The 14,129-nt window shown below is 36.4% G+C and overlaps 1 protein-coding gene across 7 annotated transcripts in view; it reads left to right on the plus strand.

Annotated features, from left to right (window-relative positions):
• CCSER2 (coiled-coil serine rich protein 2) overlaps positions 1–14,129 on the plus strand; it is a 186,860-nt gene that overhangs the window by 94,670 nt on the left and 78,061 nt on the right. For 5 of the 7 annotated variants that reach the window (XM_042907896.1, XM_042907895.1, XM_042907900.1 and 2 more), the window contains one exon: positions 6,736–6,898. In XM_042907896.1, the coding sequence (XP_042763830.1) occupies positions 6,736–6,898 (163 nt within the window). Of the gene's footprint in view, positions 1–3,225; positions 3,293–5,994; positions 6,057–6,735; positions 6,899–14,129 lie in introns of those variants that run through there. The other 2 variants (XM_042907902.1, XM_042907901.1) reach the window with 2 other exon arrangements.

Below are 14,129 nucleotides of genomic sequence, written 5' to 3' on the forward strand. Positions count from 1 at the left end.
AAATTTAAAGTCTTTGAGGTCTTGGGTTGGGGACTTGTGAAAAGTAGGAGGGAACTTCTGAGGTATATAACATCTCATATTGTAGATTTTCTAGGAGATGGCAAACAGGTATTGACTGTTTTGAGCTAACGGAACACTGAAGAAACAGAATATAGGTCTAAAATATGTAGCCTTCAAAGGCACTAAACATAAAATAGTATTCCATTTGGTACTCCTAGGTATTAAGGAATGACTGTTCTCTATATAGTTCTGAGTTCCTGGATGACTATACCCACCCACCTGAGTTTTTTTGATTGGGAAGAGGATAGGAATGTTATAAGGACTGGTATAAGGTATAAAGGAGTCTTCTAATATACTTTTGACTATTGATTTTTATTACCTTTAGCTTCTGGGTTTTGTGGCTGTTATGGAGATTTGGGTGTATGAATTTGCATGTATGAATGGGTCACTCTGAAGCCTGGTGAGTTCAGCATCGCTAATTCTGCCAATATCAGTGGAATTTTTACCAAAAAAAAAAAATTGAGACCTTGTTGAGATCTTTACTTTGGGTTTGATTTTGGACACAAGCTTGCTATTACTGTATTATGAATAAGGGATCTTCTGGGATTTCAAGGAAGAGGCCATGAGGAAAATATTTATCTGGCAATTACACTTGTGTAGTAAATCATGACCTATTAGGTGTCATATGTGATAACACAGAGGAGGAAGAATGCTTGTTGGTCCAGTGTTTCTTGGATAGTTATGGGCTAGGATTTGGGACCTGAGAGGTATTGGAAATATCCACACCTGAGTTTTTTGGTGACATTGAGGGGGAGATGATATAACAATAGTAGGGTTTAAGGTTGATATTGTAGTGCCTGTAGCAATAAAACATCTGCAAGATTTTCTTTTAATATTTAGAGAAAATTATCTTTTGAGTTCAAGGGTAAAACTGGAAATTGAGTACTTGATTTTCCCTTCAGAACACTTTGATTAATCACCCATTTTATTTTTCCTCTTTTATTTCTTAGGTGATGCAGGATACTTGTTTTTCCAATGCCCTGCTGTTAATAGTATCTATAAGTGTACTAAGAGACTTCTTCCTCTAGTGTTTAGTTGGCTGTGGTGGAAGCATCTAGTTGTTATATATGAAGGACATAATTTTATTCCGAGTCTTATTCTGCTTTTTTCCAGGGCTCTTTCTAAGCATTAGATGCCTGGCAATGAGGCTATACTTATCCTATTTCTGCCTTTTTTTCACAGAAAGTAAGAAGAGAGACTGGGTTATATCTCTTTCATAAACTATCTCCAAATGCTATCTAAAGGTGTTAGTCTATTCTTGAAGTCGGCAGTGGATTTATCCTTTATTTCCTTACAGAATTGAATCAGAGCCCAATCTGTGTTCACAGAGAAGACTTTGTTGACAGCCTCTGCAAGGACTCTTGTAACCTCTTCTGGTTTTCTGTGTACTTGATGGAGTTCAGTTACACAGTACTCCAAAATATGGCACCTTGGCATACTGAACATTTTAAGCCCAAGGAGTTTGAGTAAATGGCAGAGGCAGGGAAGTCCCTCTCCCCATTTCTGCCCCTCATCCTCCTTCCCTGAAACAGGTCATAAAACCTTCATGTGAGAGGTGCTCCCCTGTACCAGAGAAAAGGCACCATTCTTAATTCTAGGGATGCCAAGAAGAATCCTAACAAATAGGACTTGCCCAAGTTTCCCCCAGTTTACTACAGTTACCTCATACTCTTTAACTGTCATATTCCTCCATGACTGTCCACTCTACATCAACACAGACCTGTTTCTTTGGGTCTGTCTTTCCTTCTGAAGCCTGCCGTGTCACATATTATATTAAATACATTTGTATGCTTTCCTTCCATTAATCTGTCTTGTCAGTTTAATTTTCAGATCCTAAGAGAGTCAATGAAAACTGTTTTCTACACAGTCATGGGTTCTTAAATCATGTGACTTTCAGATTTTTCACGCTGTGCCTTTTCCATTCTATTTTTGCACCTGGGGTTCCCTTTAATGTATGAACTAGTGGGTGATAGATCTAGGAGCCCTAGATTATCAATTCTAAAACTTTTCTAAATTCCTCTGCAAATTTCTCCCAATCTTTTTTAGACCTTAGAAAACATCCAGCCATGACTTTCAGCTTAGAGACCTGACCTGGTTTAAAATCAGCCTTATGGGATTTTCCCTCTTCTGAAGGAGATTTAAACTTTAAGAGGTGTTGAGCCTTTGAGGTTTCTGGCCAGCTTCAGGGTAGGGAAGCAGGTCAAGGGAGAGATGGGTCAGAGGAAGAGCATAGAATGAGAGAAGAGGAATAAAATGAGAAAGGACTTTAGGTTTCAGTTGCAGTTAGGAAGGATCTAAAAGAATTGTTTTAATTGTTTTGCATTTTTATTTTACCTTCATCAAGGAATCTCTTAAGGAAACAATTTGGATCTGACTTTCTTTTGGCAGACCACTGAGTATTTGAGACGTGCTTTTTTTTGTTCAAAAGTGTTTCTTTTCTTTTTTTTTTAAATTTTTAACATTTATTTATTATTGAGAGACAGAGAGACATAGAGTGTGAGCAGGGGAGGGGGCAGAGAGAGGGGGAGACACAGAATCCGAAGCAGGCTCCAAGCTCTGAGCTGTCAGCACAGAGCCTGACACGGGGCTTGAACTCACAAACTGTGAGATCATGACGTGAGCCGAAGTTGGATGCCCAACCGACCGAGCCACCCAGGCGCCCCCTAAAGTGTTTTTTAAATTAACCATTCAGGTTGTATCAAAAACACAATCGTGTTGCTTTATTATTTCGCTCTGGAACATCTGATGGTCACACATTGTCTACAGATTAAAGCCTAGCATTTGGCACAGTTATAGTATAAACCCTCAGGTTTGTGACATTCCCATAGTGTATATCTTGTTCCGTGTGCTTCTGTTTTTAAACTTTTCTCTGTTGAAAAAGATGCCTTTCTAATTACTTCCTGAACCCCACTCCACCGAGTTACGGTGCCTATTAAATTGCACTTATTCCATGTTATATTTCCTAAAAGATATAGTCATATGAGTTCTAGAGTATTGTCCTTGATCACTTTCCAATTACCATATTTTCTTCTGGAGATTTATCTTTCTTTTTCAGTAGTAATTGTGTTTAGTAATAACAAGGTTCGTGATTTTTTTTTTTTTTACATGAGCTTTTCTTCTTTCAGATTCAGAGCTTTTCTGATCAGATTGTAAAACCTCCTGCAAAGCACATTCTTTCTAGCTTTTGTAATGTGTAATTTCTTCCTGCCATCTTCATAGCCAGTTGTTACAGGTACAAATACTATTTGTGTCATCCATTATGACTTTAAGTAATCAGAGAAATAATCTAGGTTGCTTTTGGTGTTATATTTTGTTCCTTTTATAAAATCAGAAGAAATGAGTATGATGAATAGTTGAGCTAGGCATCCCCACGTCCCATATGTTTCATTTAGGTATCTATACTAGATCCTCTTTCCCTCTCCAAAGGGTAAAGGTCCTGATGTTATCTGTCTCCTACTCACAGTAAAAGAACTAAAATCTTCTGCCTTTTACTTCTGGAGCTGGAAACCCCCTTTCACAAGGCCTTTTTTTATTTTCTAGACCTCAATTCAGAGTTACGGTGAAATCTGGTGTGTAGGATAGTTGTGATTGCCATACTGGATTAAAATTTTTCAAAGTTGGATACCTTTCGGTTTACCTCATCATACCCTATGGTATTTCATGTTCAGAGAGATTTATTTTCTTTCTTTGGGTCCTGTTCCCTCATTGGCTATGGAGGTGGTTTTGATTTATCTCCATCTTATAATTTTGTTTGCTTTCCATTTCCTTTGCTATATTATTTCTTTCATTCTGTCAGAATCTCTAATCTTCTCTAAGAAACCATCACTAATATTATTTCACATTATCTTCTTAGTAACATTTTAAAGTATATAAACGTATGTTTGACGAGTGCCTCAGATGGGAGTACAGTTGACCCTTGAACAACACAGGTTTGAAATGCACAGGCTCATTTATATGTGGTTTTTTTCAATAAAAATAGTACAGTACTACAAATGTGTTTATCTTCCTTATGATTTTCTTAATAACTTTCTTTTTTCGATACAGTGCAGTACTGTAAATGTATTTTTTCTAAGATTTTCTTATTTACATTTTATTTTTTCTAGCTTACTGTATTGTAAGAATACAGTATATAATACATATAATGTACAAAATACGTGTTAATTGACTGTGCTATTGGTAAGGCTTCTGATGCACCGTAGGCTATTAGTAGTTTAGTTTTTGGGGAATCAAAAGTTATGCATGGATTTTTGACTGTGCAGGGGGTCCTGCACCTCTAACACATTGTTCAGGGGGCAGCTGTATAAGCAGGATCTTAGAGTCTTGGAGCAGTCATTTATCTGAGAATTTAGGCCCTTCTGTCTCAGTTTCTACCAATACTCTTTTATGGTTGTGGCAAATATTTGTTTCCAGTGTTTATTTGCCATTGTGCCTGTGTTGAGTTCTTGTTTCATTCAATAAAGGTTCTTTCATTTGTAGTCTGTGTGTTGAACCAAGAACCTCTTTAGTAGACACAAAAGCGGCATATCAATTTTATGCATTTTAATTTCCCACAGTATTTAACACCATCTCCTCACCTGTTTGCTTCGTTCCTTTGCTTCTTGTTACTGTGTGTGCACACTGTTGATGATATCCTAATTACATATCAGGTTCTTATTATGACAGAATTTCTTGTTTGGGGAGTAAGTGGAATTTTATCTGCCTGAATTAAGTATGAATTCAGGGCATTTAAAAATAGATACAGATTATCCCTCAGCTATATAGAATTGCTGCAACTAAAGTAACATTTTAATGCCATGTAGAAATTCTTGATGAGCTTAACTGAGTCTCAGAGTATAATACAAATGTGAACTAAAATCAGTTTTGAGCCTTTTTAGGATTATTTTTATTTTTTTTTTTTTTTTTTTTTTTTTTTTTTTTCAACGTTTTTTATTTTATTTTTGGGACAGAGAGAGACAGAGCATGAACGGGGGAGGGTCAGAGAGAGAGGGAGACACAGAATCGGAAACAGGCTCCAGGCTCCGAGCCATCGGCCCAGAGCCTGACGCGGGGCTCGAACTCACGGACCGCGAGATCGTGACCTGGCTGAAGTCGGACGCTTAACCGACTGCGCCACCCAGGCGCCCCTTTAGGATTATTTTTAAATTAATTTTTCCTTTCTGATCTCATTTTCTACTCCTGATTTTTTAATTATAATGGTCGCCAATGCCTTTATTTATCTAATTGTCAAGTTTTCTATAATTGAACTTAAAAAAGTAGATTATAATTTATATCAATAAAATGACAAGAAATTGTTTGAAATAATTTCAAATGTAAGGCTTCTTTCACAAATATTTTCTTAAAATTTTTTTAAACTATAAAATATGTAGTTTTTCCCCCAAATTGATTTTTCTAACCATTATAAACAAAATTTCAAAGTCTTTTAAAAAGTTGTACAAAATTATTATGCATTTAGAAGAAATATGTTAACAGTAAATTTAGTGTGTATGAGAATTGAACATCTATACTTTATTTTAACTACTTATTTTGGAGTGGGAAAGTTTGTTCTTATCTGGTATACTGTAATGAAACACTTTCCATATTTCAAATTCAAGTTTGAGTTAAGTGAAAATAATCATTTAAAGAATGAGTTTTTTAAAATTGAGGATTCCATTGATTTCTACAGCTTCTTTATGAAGTAATTCTGAGCATTCAGGATTTGAACTTTCTCATGTAATAATTTGCAGCCTTCCATCGCCTGGCTTGGGTTAGTGTTCAGTTGTATTTTTAGTAACAGTCCTAACTCAGTAGCTATGTAACCACTGAGCGAAGATGGAGTCACAGGGCAAACTGGGCTTGCTTCCCACAGGGAGGGCTGGGAGTTGAGCAGGAAGGAAGGCCTGTTTGTCAGTGCCTTGTATGCAACTATGTCTGAGTAGGCAGCCGGCGACACAATGTCTCCCTTGTACAAAGTAACTCTTCTAGTGAGTGCTCAGATATGTGAGGAAAAAGTGTTTTGGGTAAGTGAAGGAGAAGCTTGGGGTATTTCAAGGAGATTCTTTTCGTGTTTTTTGGCATCTGGATTTCAGGGAGTGTGCTATTTGTTGCTGCAAAGTGCTGGCTTTGTTTTCAGTGGCATTTTAGACTTTTTGAACAATCTCTACTGTAGGCAGATTGAAGTGTCTTACTTTCTAAAATTGTGAGCTAATTTAAAAAAATACTATTCATTTGTGATAAAATCTTAATTTGTGCTTCTTGAAACCAGTGAAAGTTAATTGTGGCATTCATTTTTGAGAATGAATTCTCTACTAGAAATTTACTTTGTCTGACCATTTTCATTCTGAAGTCAGAACCAGCCAGTGATAATGATGAAAAACCTCTTAAAACTGATTACTGGTGTTTAAAATGTATAATGTTGATAACAAGGATAATATGCTTGTTTGAAAACACTGTTACTTAACTGCCTGTGATACGAAAGTTTTATAATGCACTTCAATTTGAATACTATAAAGTTTTCATCAAAAGAACTGGTTATTTTTCTTCTGGAAATCTTGATTTTGTGATTAGATAATATAAATGGCTGGTATTTTTAGAATATCATTTTTATATTCTCAGCAGCATTTAATTATCAAGTCGTAAGTAGTTAACTTTTACAGAATGTGTACATGTTTATAGTGTTTTGCTTTTGAATCTATCTAGTGGAGTGTGACAATATGAACCGTTTTGACCGGTCAGACAGAAATGTTCGGCAGTCTCAGGAAGGATTTTGGAAAAGGCCACCCCAGAGGTGGAGTGGACAGGAGCATTATCATCTCAGCCATCCTGACCACTATCATCACCATGGAAAAAGTGACTTGAGCAGGTGAGTCTAATTTAGATTACATTTCCTATCTTTTGATTAATTTTGAATCATAATTTCCCCCTGCCCCAAAAACTATTTTTTAATCTGGTTTTTAGAGGCACCAAAAAATATTTCAAGCTATATGTGGTACTAATTGGAATAATATGTCTTAATTCTTTCATTAGCTTTACTGTATATAAAAATATTTTACTTAATGTCTGTTATTTGGACTTTGTTTGATGTTATTTTCTATTTCTCATTTGGGAATGATTAAATGTTGAAAATTTTAAGTTAATTATTTTAAAAATAATGTTTAAAGTTAGTGCCAAGTGATTTGTTACTTTTGCTTACATAATAAATTAAAACTTAAAAATTCCTCAAGTACTGTTAGAAGCAGAGGAAGATACTGTACAGTGCTAAAATTCTTTTTCTTTTTGAAGCATAGTATAATCTTTAATTTGATCAGAGTTTATATATAATATGGCTTTTGTAGTCAGTCAAACCTGGGATCAAACTCTGGCCTGACACAAATTAGCTTTGTGAGTTTAGGTAATTTATTTAAACCTTCTCCACTCCAGTTTATCATCTGTAAAACAGTTGATAATACCTTTCTCTCAGTGTTCAAGGATTAGGCACAAAAGTGCTTTGAGCAGTATATGGTTTATGGTAGACACCCAGTGATGGTAGTTATTATTTTTTCTCTTTTCACTTTCCCATCTCATTCCACTAGGGATTTGAGATCATTTTGGGGTGCATTTACAATACAGATAGTAAAATTGGATGAAGAAACTATGGAAGGAAAATGTATGGCCCCATATAGTTCTTGAACAAAAAAAATTTGGCTTTAAGAAGCAGCAAAAGCTGGAGCACCTGGGTGGCTCAGTCAGTTGAGCATCTGACTTCAGCTCAGGTCATGATCTCCCTCGTTGGTTTGAGCACCACGTTGGGCTCTATGCTGATGGCTCAGAGCCTGGGGCCTGCTTCTGATTCTGTATCTCCCTGTCTCTCTGCCCCTCCCCTGCTCACGCTCTTGTCTCTCTCTCTCAAAATAAATAAACATTGGGGCGCCTGGGTGGCGCAGTCGGTTAAGCGTCCGACTTAAGCCAGGTCAAGATCTCGCGGTCCGTGAGTTCGAGCCCCGCGTCGGGCTCTGGGCTGATGGCTCGGAGCCTGGAGCCTGTTTCCGATTCTGTGTCTCCCTCTCTCTCTGCCCCTCCCCCGTTCATGCTCTGTCTCTCTCTGTCCCAAAAATAAATAAAAAACGTTGAAAAAAAAAAATTAAAAAAAAAATAAATAAACATTAAAAAATTTAAAAAAAGAAGGCAGCAAAAGCAAAGAACATAACTTTATCCATTGCAAGATTTACAGTATACATAAGATAAAGGATGCATTTCTCCTGAATTGACTTGCTTTCGTGAGACACAAACCTGAAAGAAGTTGCTTTGCATGAGTTCTTATAAGGGAAGTACCTTGTGATATAGAGGACAGGTCTCAGACAGCTTCCCAAATAAAAGTAATGACAAATTCCTTAAGTCCCTTTCTTACTTATGTTCTTCATTGTAAGCTGCAAATAAGTCTAGACCAAGTGAGAAAAGGGAGTTCTTCAGTGGGTCATGAAATAATGAAGTTTAACCAAAGATTCTTCTGTTGGTATGATTAAATGCAAGGATAAAATTTAGAAGATCTAGAAGAATGCATGGAGTATGTATCTTTCCAGGCATTATTTTGGCTGTTGTTTCTTATAGCTAGGCTTTTGATAAGGAATGGACATTGGAGAGTTATTATTGTCAGGCAAGAATATGATGTAAAGACAGTCATGGTTGGTAAGATTATGCTTCCCTCATCTTTGATGGTTCGTTTAAAAGAAGGTAAAGTTAAGGCCATCTTATGAAAATTTAGAAGCCTAACTAAAATGTGAACCATTGCTTATACTTCTGATAAGATTTATTCATTCATTTAATAAATATTCATCGAGAACCTATGTTGAATTCTGTGCTAAATTCTCAAGCTGGGGGATGAATTTGGAGAGAGTGTGAGAGGTGATAGCTGTGGATTGGTAATGGCTTCTTAGAGCATTGTTTTGGGGATGGTAAAAACCATTATGCAGTACATGAGCTTATTTGGAGTCATTGCAGTTAGTTATTGGTTAGGTAGAAGGTTCCTGTGCCTCCTCCATCCCACACAAAGTTTAGTTAGTAAAAACTTCCTAGATGTTGAGTCTGTGGGAGAGACAGGTATGTAGGCAGTTATAATATTTGTATTTGTTATAATAGTATTTGTGCAGTACAAGGATGATGGTTGCTTTAAGAAAGTGATTTATATAGGATTCCAGAAGCATGTAGCAACTGGTTTTTGTCTAGGGAGTTGTGTGTAAAAGGAAGTTACTATTGAACTGGTACTATTGACTATAGAGATTGCAGAGGAGTGGTTTCTATAGGAGAAAGATGAGTGTTCAGATGGAAAAAATAGCATGTGTAAAACCATGTGTGAGTAATGTGGCATTTTCAGAGAACTACTATGAGTTTGTTTCTAGGTCATTTGTAGGAATGGATAGATGTGATCTCTAACTCTAAAGGCAAAATTCTTTATTTTAAGGTAAAAGATGGCAAATTTTAGCTTGAAACGGGATTATTAATCAGACTGTCCCAAATGGAATGAATTACCTGGATGGAAGTAGTAATCTGTGTCCCTGGGAATGATCAAACTGAGGCTGATTAGTCATCTTTCAGAAAAGATATCGTTTTCCAAAAACAATATTCCTGGATATTAATAGGCATAGAAAAGCGATTCTCTGATCAAATGAGTAGGAAATGAATAAATTAAAGTTTTTTAAAAAATAGTTTGCTCCACAGCGCCTTAAATATATAAATACAGTACTATGATTTTGCAAAATGTGGTAAAAGAATATGTAGCCATTTCCCAAAACATATGACCACAGATCCCTTTTATACAGTGTATTTGGAGGGAGTAGTGATTTGTGGATCATCCACACTGGTGATTCTCAGGGAGGAGAGAGAAATGCACCATATTCTTGGGGGTTGCTAACTTGACTCATTTAGCACAGAACTTCCCAAGAAGTGGGCACCCTGGTTTGTCATAAATAGTTATAGTTTATTGATCCCTCCAGGTTTTAGAGTGGCTGTGTGGGTTTGGGACATCTAGATCCCCTAGAGCTCGTTAGGAGATGGGTGGTAAAGAGAGAAACCTCACTCAAGACAAGCCTGACTCTCCAGCATATCTTAAAACTATTATTTTCTCTCTATGCCTTGATTTGAAAAAGTTTGGATGTACCTAACCCCAGGGCCTTTTTAACATTACATGTGTAAAAGTGTCTCTACCATTCCATAACTTCTTGAGGATTCCTTTTCCTGTCTTTCCTTTAATTCTCCTCATTGTCTTTTTTTTTTTTTTTAATTATGCCTTAATCTGCTTTACAGGGGACTGTAATTATAGGAATTGTCTTATCTGCAATTCAGTGGTTCAGAACCACTGACCAGTTTCCTTTATGTTTTTTTTTTTTTTCATAATACTATGCTCTCCTCTCCTTATCTGGCCGAAGCTTTCACTACTGTTTCTCCCCAACCTCCTTCTTTGCCTACACCTTCCACTATGCTATATGGAATTCTTTCACATCCTGACCAACTCACATTCTTGACCTCTTTGCTCACATTCTGATTGTAACTGAAATCTAACTCTTTCCTAAATGTACTAATTCCCTAGTAGTGTTTTTATATGAAGAATTCTTATTTTCCAGTCACTCTAGTACTTTACTGTTTAGAAGTGGGGTCTTTGTCTTCACTCCTCATTTGTTTCTAAATAAAGTATTCTTCACTGTTATTATTTTGAGACTTAGAGCATTTGGCTGTATCAACCCCTCCTTATTGGTCCCTACCCCTGCCTCACAAAATCTTGGCCATTGGCTCATTTTCCCTCTTCATTGTAAGCTTTGCTACAATCCTGACTGTTTCCAGTGTTCATGTATATGGTTCATATAACCCCTGAATCCTTAGTTCCTTAGATTCTCTCTGTATAAGATCATGTCATCAGAGATAGATATTTTTCTTTCCATCTAGGTACTTTCTTTCTTTTTTTTTTTTTTTCCTCCTGCATAATTTCTATGGCTAGAACCTACAATGCAGTGTTGAATAGGACTGGTGAGAGCAAACATTTGTGCCTTTCTAATATTCAGGATAAAGCATTCAGCCTTTCACTGTTATGTATGATGTTAGCTCTGCTTTTTCACAGTCTTTATCAGGTTGAGGAACTTCTAATCATATTTTGTTGAGTGTTTTTATCATGAAAGGGTGTTAGATTTTGTCAAATACTATTTCTGTGAGTATTGAGATAATTTTTTGGCCCTCATTCTCTTAATGTGGTGTATGACATTGACTGATTTACATATGTTGAACCAACTTTACCTTTCTTGGATAAATCCTACTTGGTCATGGTATGTAATCATTTTATGTGTTGCTAGATTCAATTTGCTAGTATTGTGTTGAAGATTTTTATGCGTATATTCATAATAAATATCAGTCTATAGTTTTCTTTCTTTCTTTTTTTAAAATGTCTTTGTCTGGTTTTGGTATTATGGTCACATAGATTGAAAAGGGAAGTGTTTCTTTAATTTCTATTTTTGGAAGAACTTGTAGGATTCACCTGTGCAGTTATTTGGGCTTGGGCTCTTCTCTTCTTTCTTTTTTACTATTTATTTTTAAATTTACATCTAAATTAGTTAACATATACTGCAATAATGATTTCAGGCATAGAATCCAGTGATTCATCCCCTACATATGACACCCAGTGCTCATCCCAAAAAGTGTCCTCCTTAATGCCCCTTGCTTATTTAGCCCATGCCCCCACCTGCAACCCCTCCAGCAACCCTCAGTTTGTTTTCTATATTGAAGAGTCTTTTATGTTTTGTCCCCCTCCCTGTTTTTATATTATTTTTGTTTCCCTTCCCCATGTTCATCTGTTTTTTATCTTAAATTCCACATATTAGTGAAATCATATGATATTTGTCTTTCTCTGACAAATTTTGCTTAGCATAATATACTCAGGTTCCATCCATGTTGTTGCAAATGCCAAGATTTCATTCTTTTGATCTCCAAGTAATATTGTGTGTGTGTGTGTGTGTGTGTGTGTGTGTGCGCGTGCATGTGTGTGTGTATACGACATCTTTATTCATTCATCTGTTGATGGACATTTGGGCTCTTTACATACTTTGGTTGTTGTCAATAGCACTGCTATAAATATTGAGGTGCATGTGTGCCTTTTGAAACAACACACCTGTATCCTTTGGATATGTACCTAGTAGGGCAATTGCTGGGTTGTAGGGTAATTCTATTTTTAATTTTTTGAAGAACCTCCATACTGTTTTCCAGAGTGGCTGCACCAGTATTTATTCCCACAAGCAGTGCAAAAGGGTTCCTCTTTCTCTGAGTCCTCGCCAACATCTCGTTGCCTGAGTTGTTAATTTTAGCCATTTGACTGGTGTGAGGTGGTATTTCATTGTGGTTTTGATTTGTATTTTGGGCTTGGGATTTTCCTTGTGGAAGGTTTTTGACTACGAATTTAATTTCTATAGATGTTCTGTAGACATCTATTGAATTTTGTTAGTATGTAGTATTCAAGTCTTCTATTTCTTTGCTGACTTTTTCTTCTGTCCATTAATAAGGAGGAAGTAATTAAAGTCCAACTTGAATTTATCTTGTAGGGAAGGTCTAATAGCAACACATTTTCTCAGTTTTTGTTTATATGATGATGTTTTAATTTCTCCTGAATTTTGAAGGCTAATTTTGCTGGATATAGAATTCTTGGTTGATAATCTTTTAACATTTTGACTCTCATGCTTTCTGATGAAAAATCAGCTGTTAATCTTACTGAGCTTGTCTTCTACATGATGAATCCTATTTTTATTTTTCTTGCTTTGTTTAGGATTCTCACTTTTTTTCTTTTTTTTTTCTAGTTTTTGACAGTTTATGATGTGTCTCTTTATTATATTTTGGAGTTTGTCAAGCTAATGATTAGAAGCATTTTTTTTAATGCCCTGAACCATTAAGTATCCCAGCCTTTTACAATGGTGTGTGTGTGTGTGTGTGTGTGTGTGTGTGTGTGTAAGGATACTTTCAACAACCTGGTAAGCAGTTTGTAGCTCTGCCTTAACCTTCATTTCCTTCTTTTTGCTCAGAGACTCAAGGAGAGCCAAAGATGAGAGGTTAAGTTCTTCTCAGGTATTTCCTTGGCATGCACAGAGCCCTACACAGGTGTATGGCCTTCTCTATGTCCAAGAATATGTTGGGGGTATTTCAGAGCCTCCTGTGGACATCTCATTCCACAGGTTTTTCTTTAAAGTTTTTTTGATCAGGGGCGCCTGGGTGGCTCAGTCGGTTAAGCCTCCGACTTCAGCTCAGGTCACGATCTCATGGTCCGTGAGTTCGAGCCCCGCGTCGGGCTCTGGGCTGATGGCTCAGAGCCTGGAGCCTGCTTCCGATTCTGTGTCTCCCTCTCTCTCTGACCCTCCCCCGTTCATGCTCTGTCTCTCTCTGTCTCAAAAATAAATAAACGTTAAAAAAAAATTTTTTTAAAGTTTTTTTGATCATTGCCATTTCAGGCAGGTTGAAATTTTAAGCAGTGGCACTGATTTTTTTCAACAAATGTGTTAGAGATAAGGCTGTTCCCACTGAGAGTCTCCAAATTAGTTCAAATGAAACAACAGCTGAGAATGAGCCTTGTCTAGGAGGGTGTTAGGTCAAATAGTAACTATTTTCTGGAAATGGTGCTTTTGAAAGAATTCCAAACCCAGTTTACCACCCACTTCTTCCTCCCAGTGATTGCTGAATTTCACTGCTATTATGCTTGTAAGGCTCTTATTTTCCAAGTTACCACAGAACTGGGCAGATAGGCATAGTAATAGAATAAATTAAAATGCCACACAGGCTTGTTCTTACCAAGATTCAACTGGGTTTTTTTTTTTCTTTTCTCTTTTAAATAAGTGCTCCTTGGTTGTGGCAAGCATTTCTATATTACTGGAAAAGTTGATTTTAACCAATTTGCCAGTGTTCTCAGTGCTTTTATGGAGGAGTGGAGTTTTTGGAGATATTTATTCTGCCATTCTGCACATATTTCCTTCTGTCTTTTAATTAATAGATTTCATTTTTTAGAGAAGTATTAGGTTTAGAAATAGTGAGCAGAAAGCACAGAGAATTTTCATTTACTCCCTCACCTTCTTTTATACAATTTGCTCTATAATTAA

Source organism: Panthera leo, chromosome D2 (genome assembly GCF_018350215.1).
Source record: "Panthera leo isolate Ple1 chromosome D2, P.leo_Ple1_pat1.1, whole genome shotgun sequence".
Taxonomy (NCBI): domain Eukaryota; kingdom Metazoa; phylum Chordata; class Mammalia; order Carnivora; family Felidae; genus Panthera; species Panthera leo.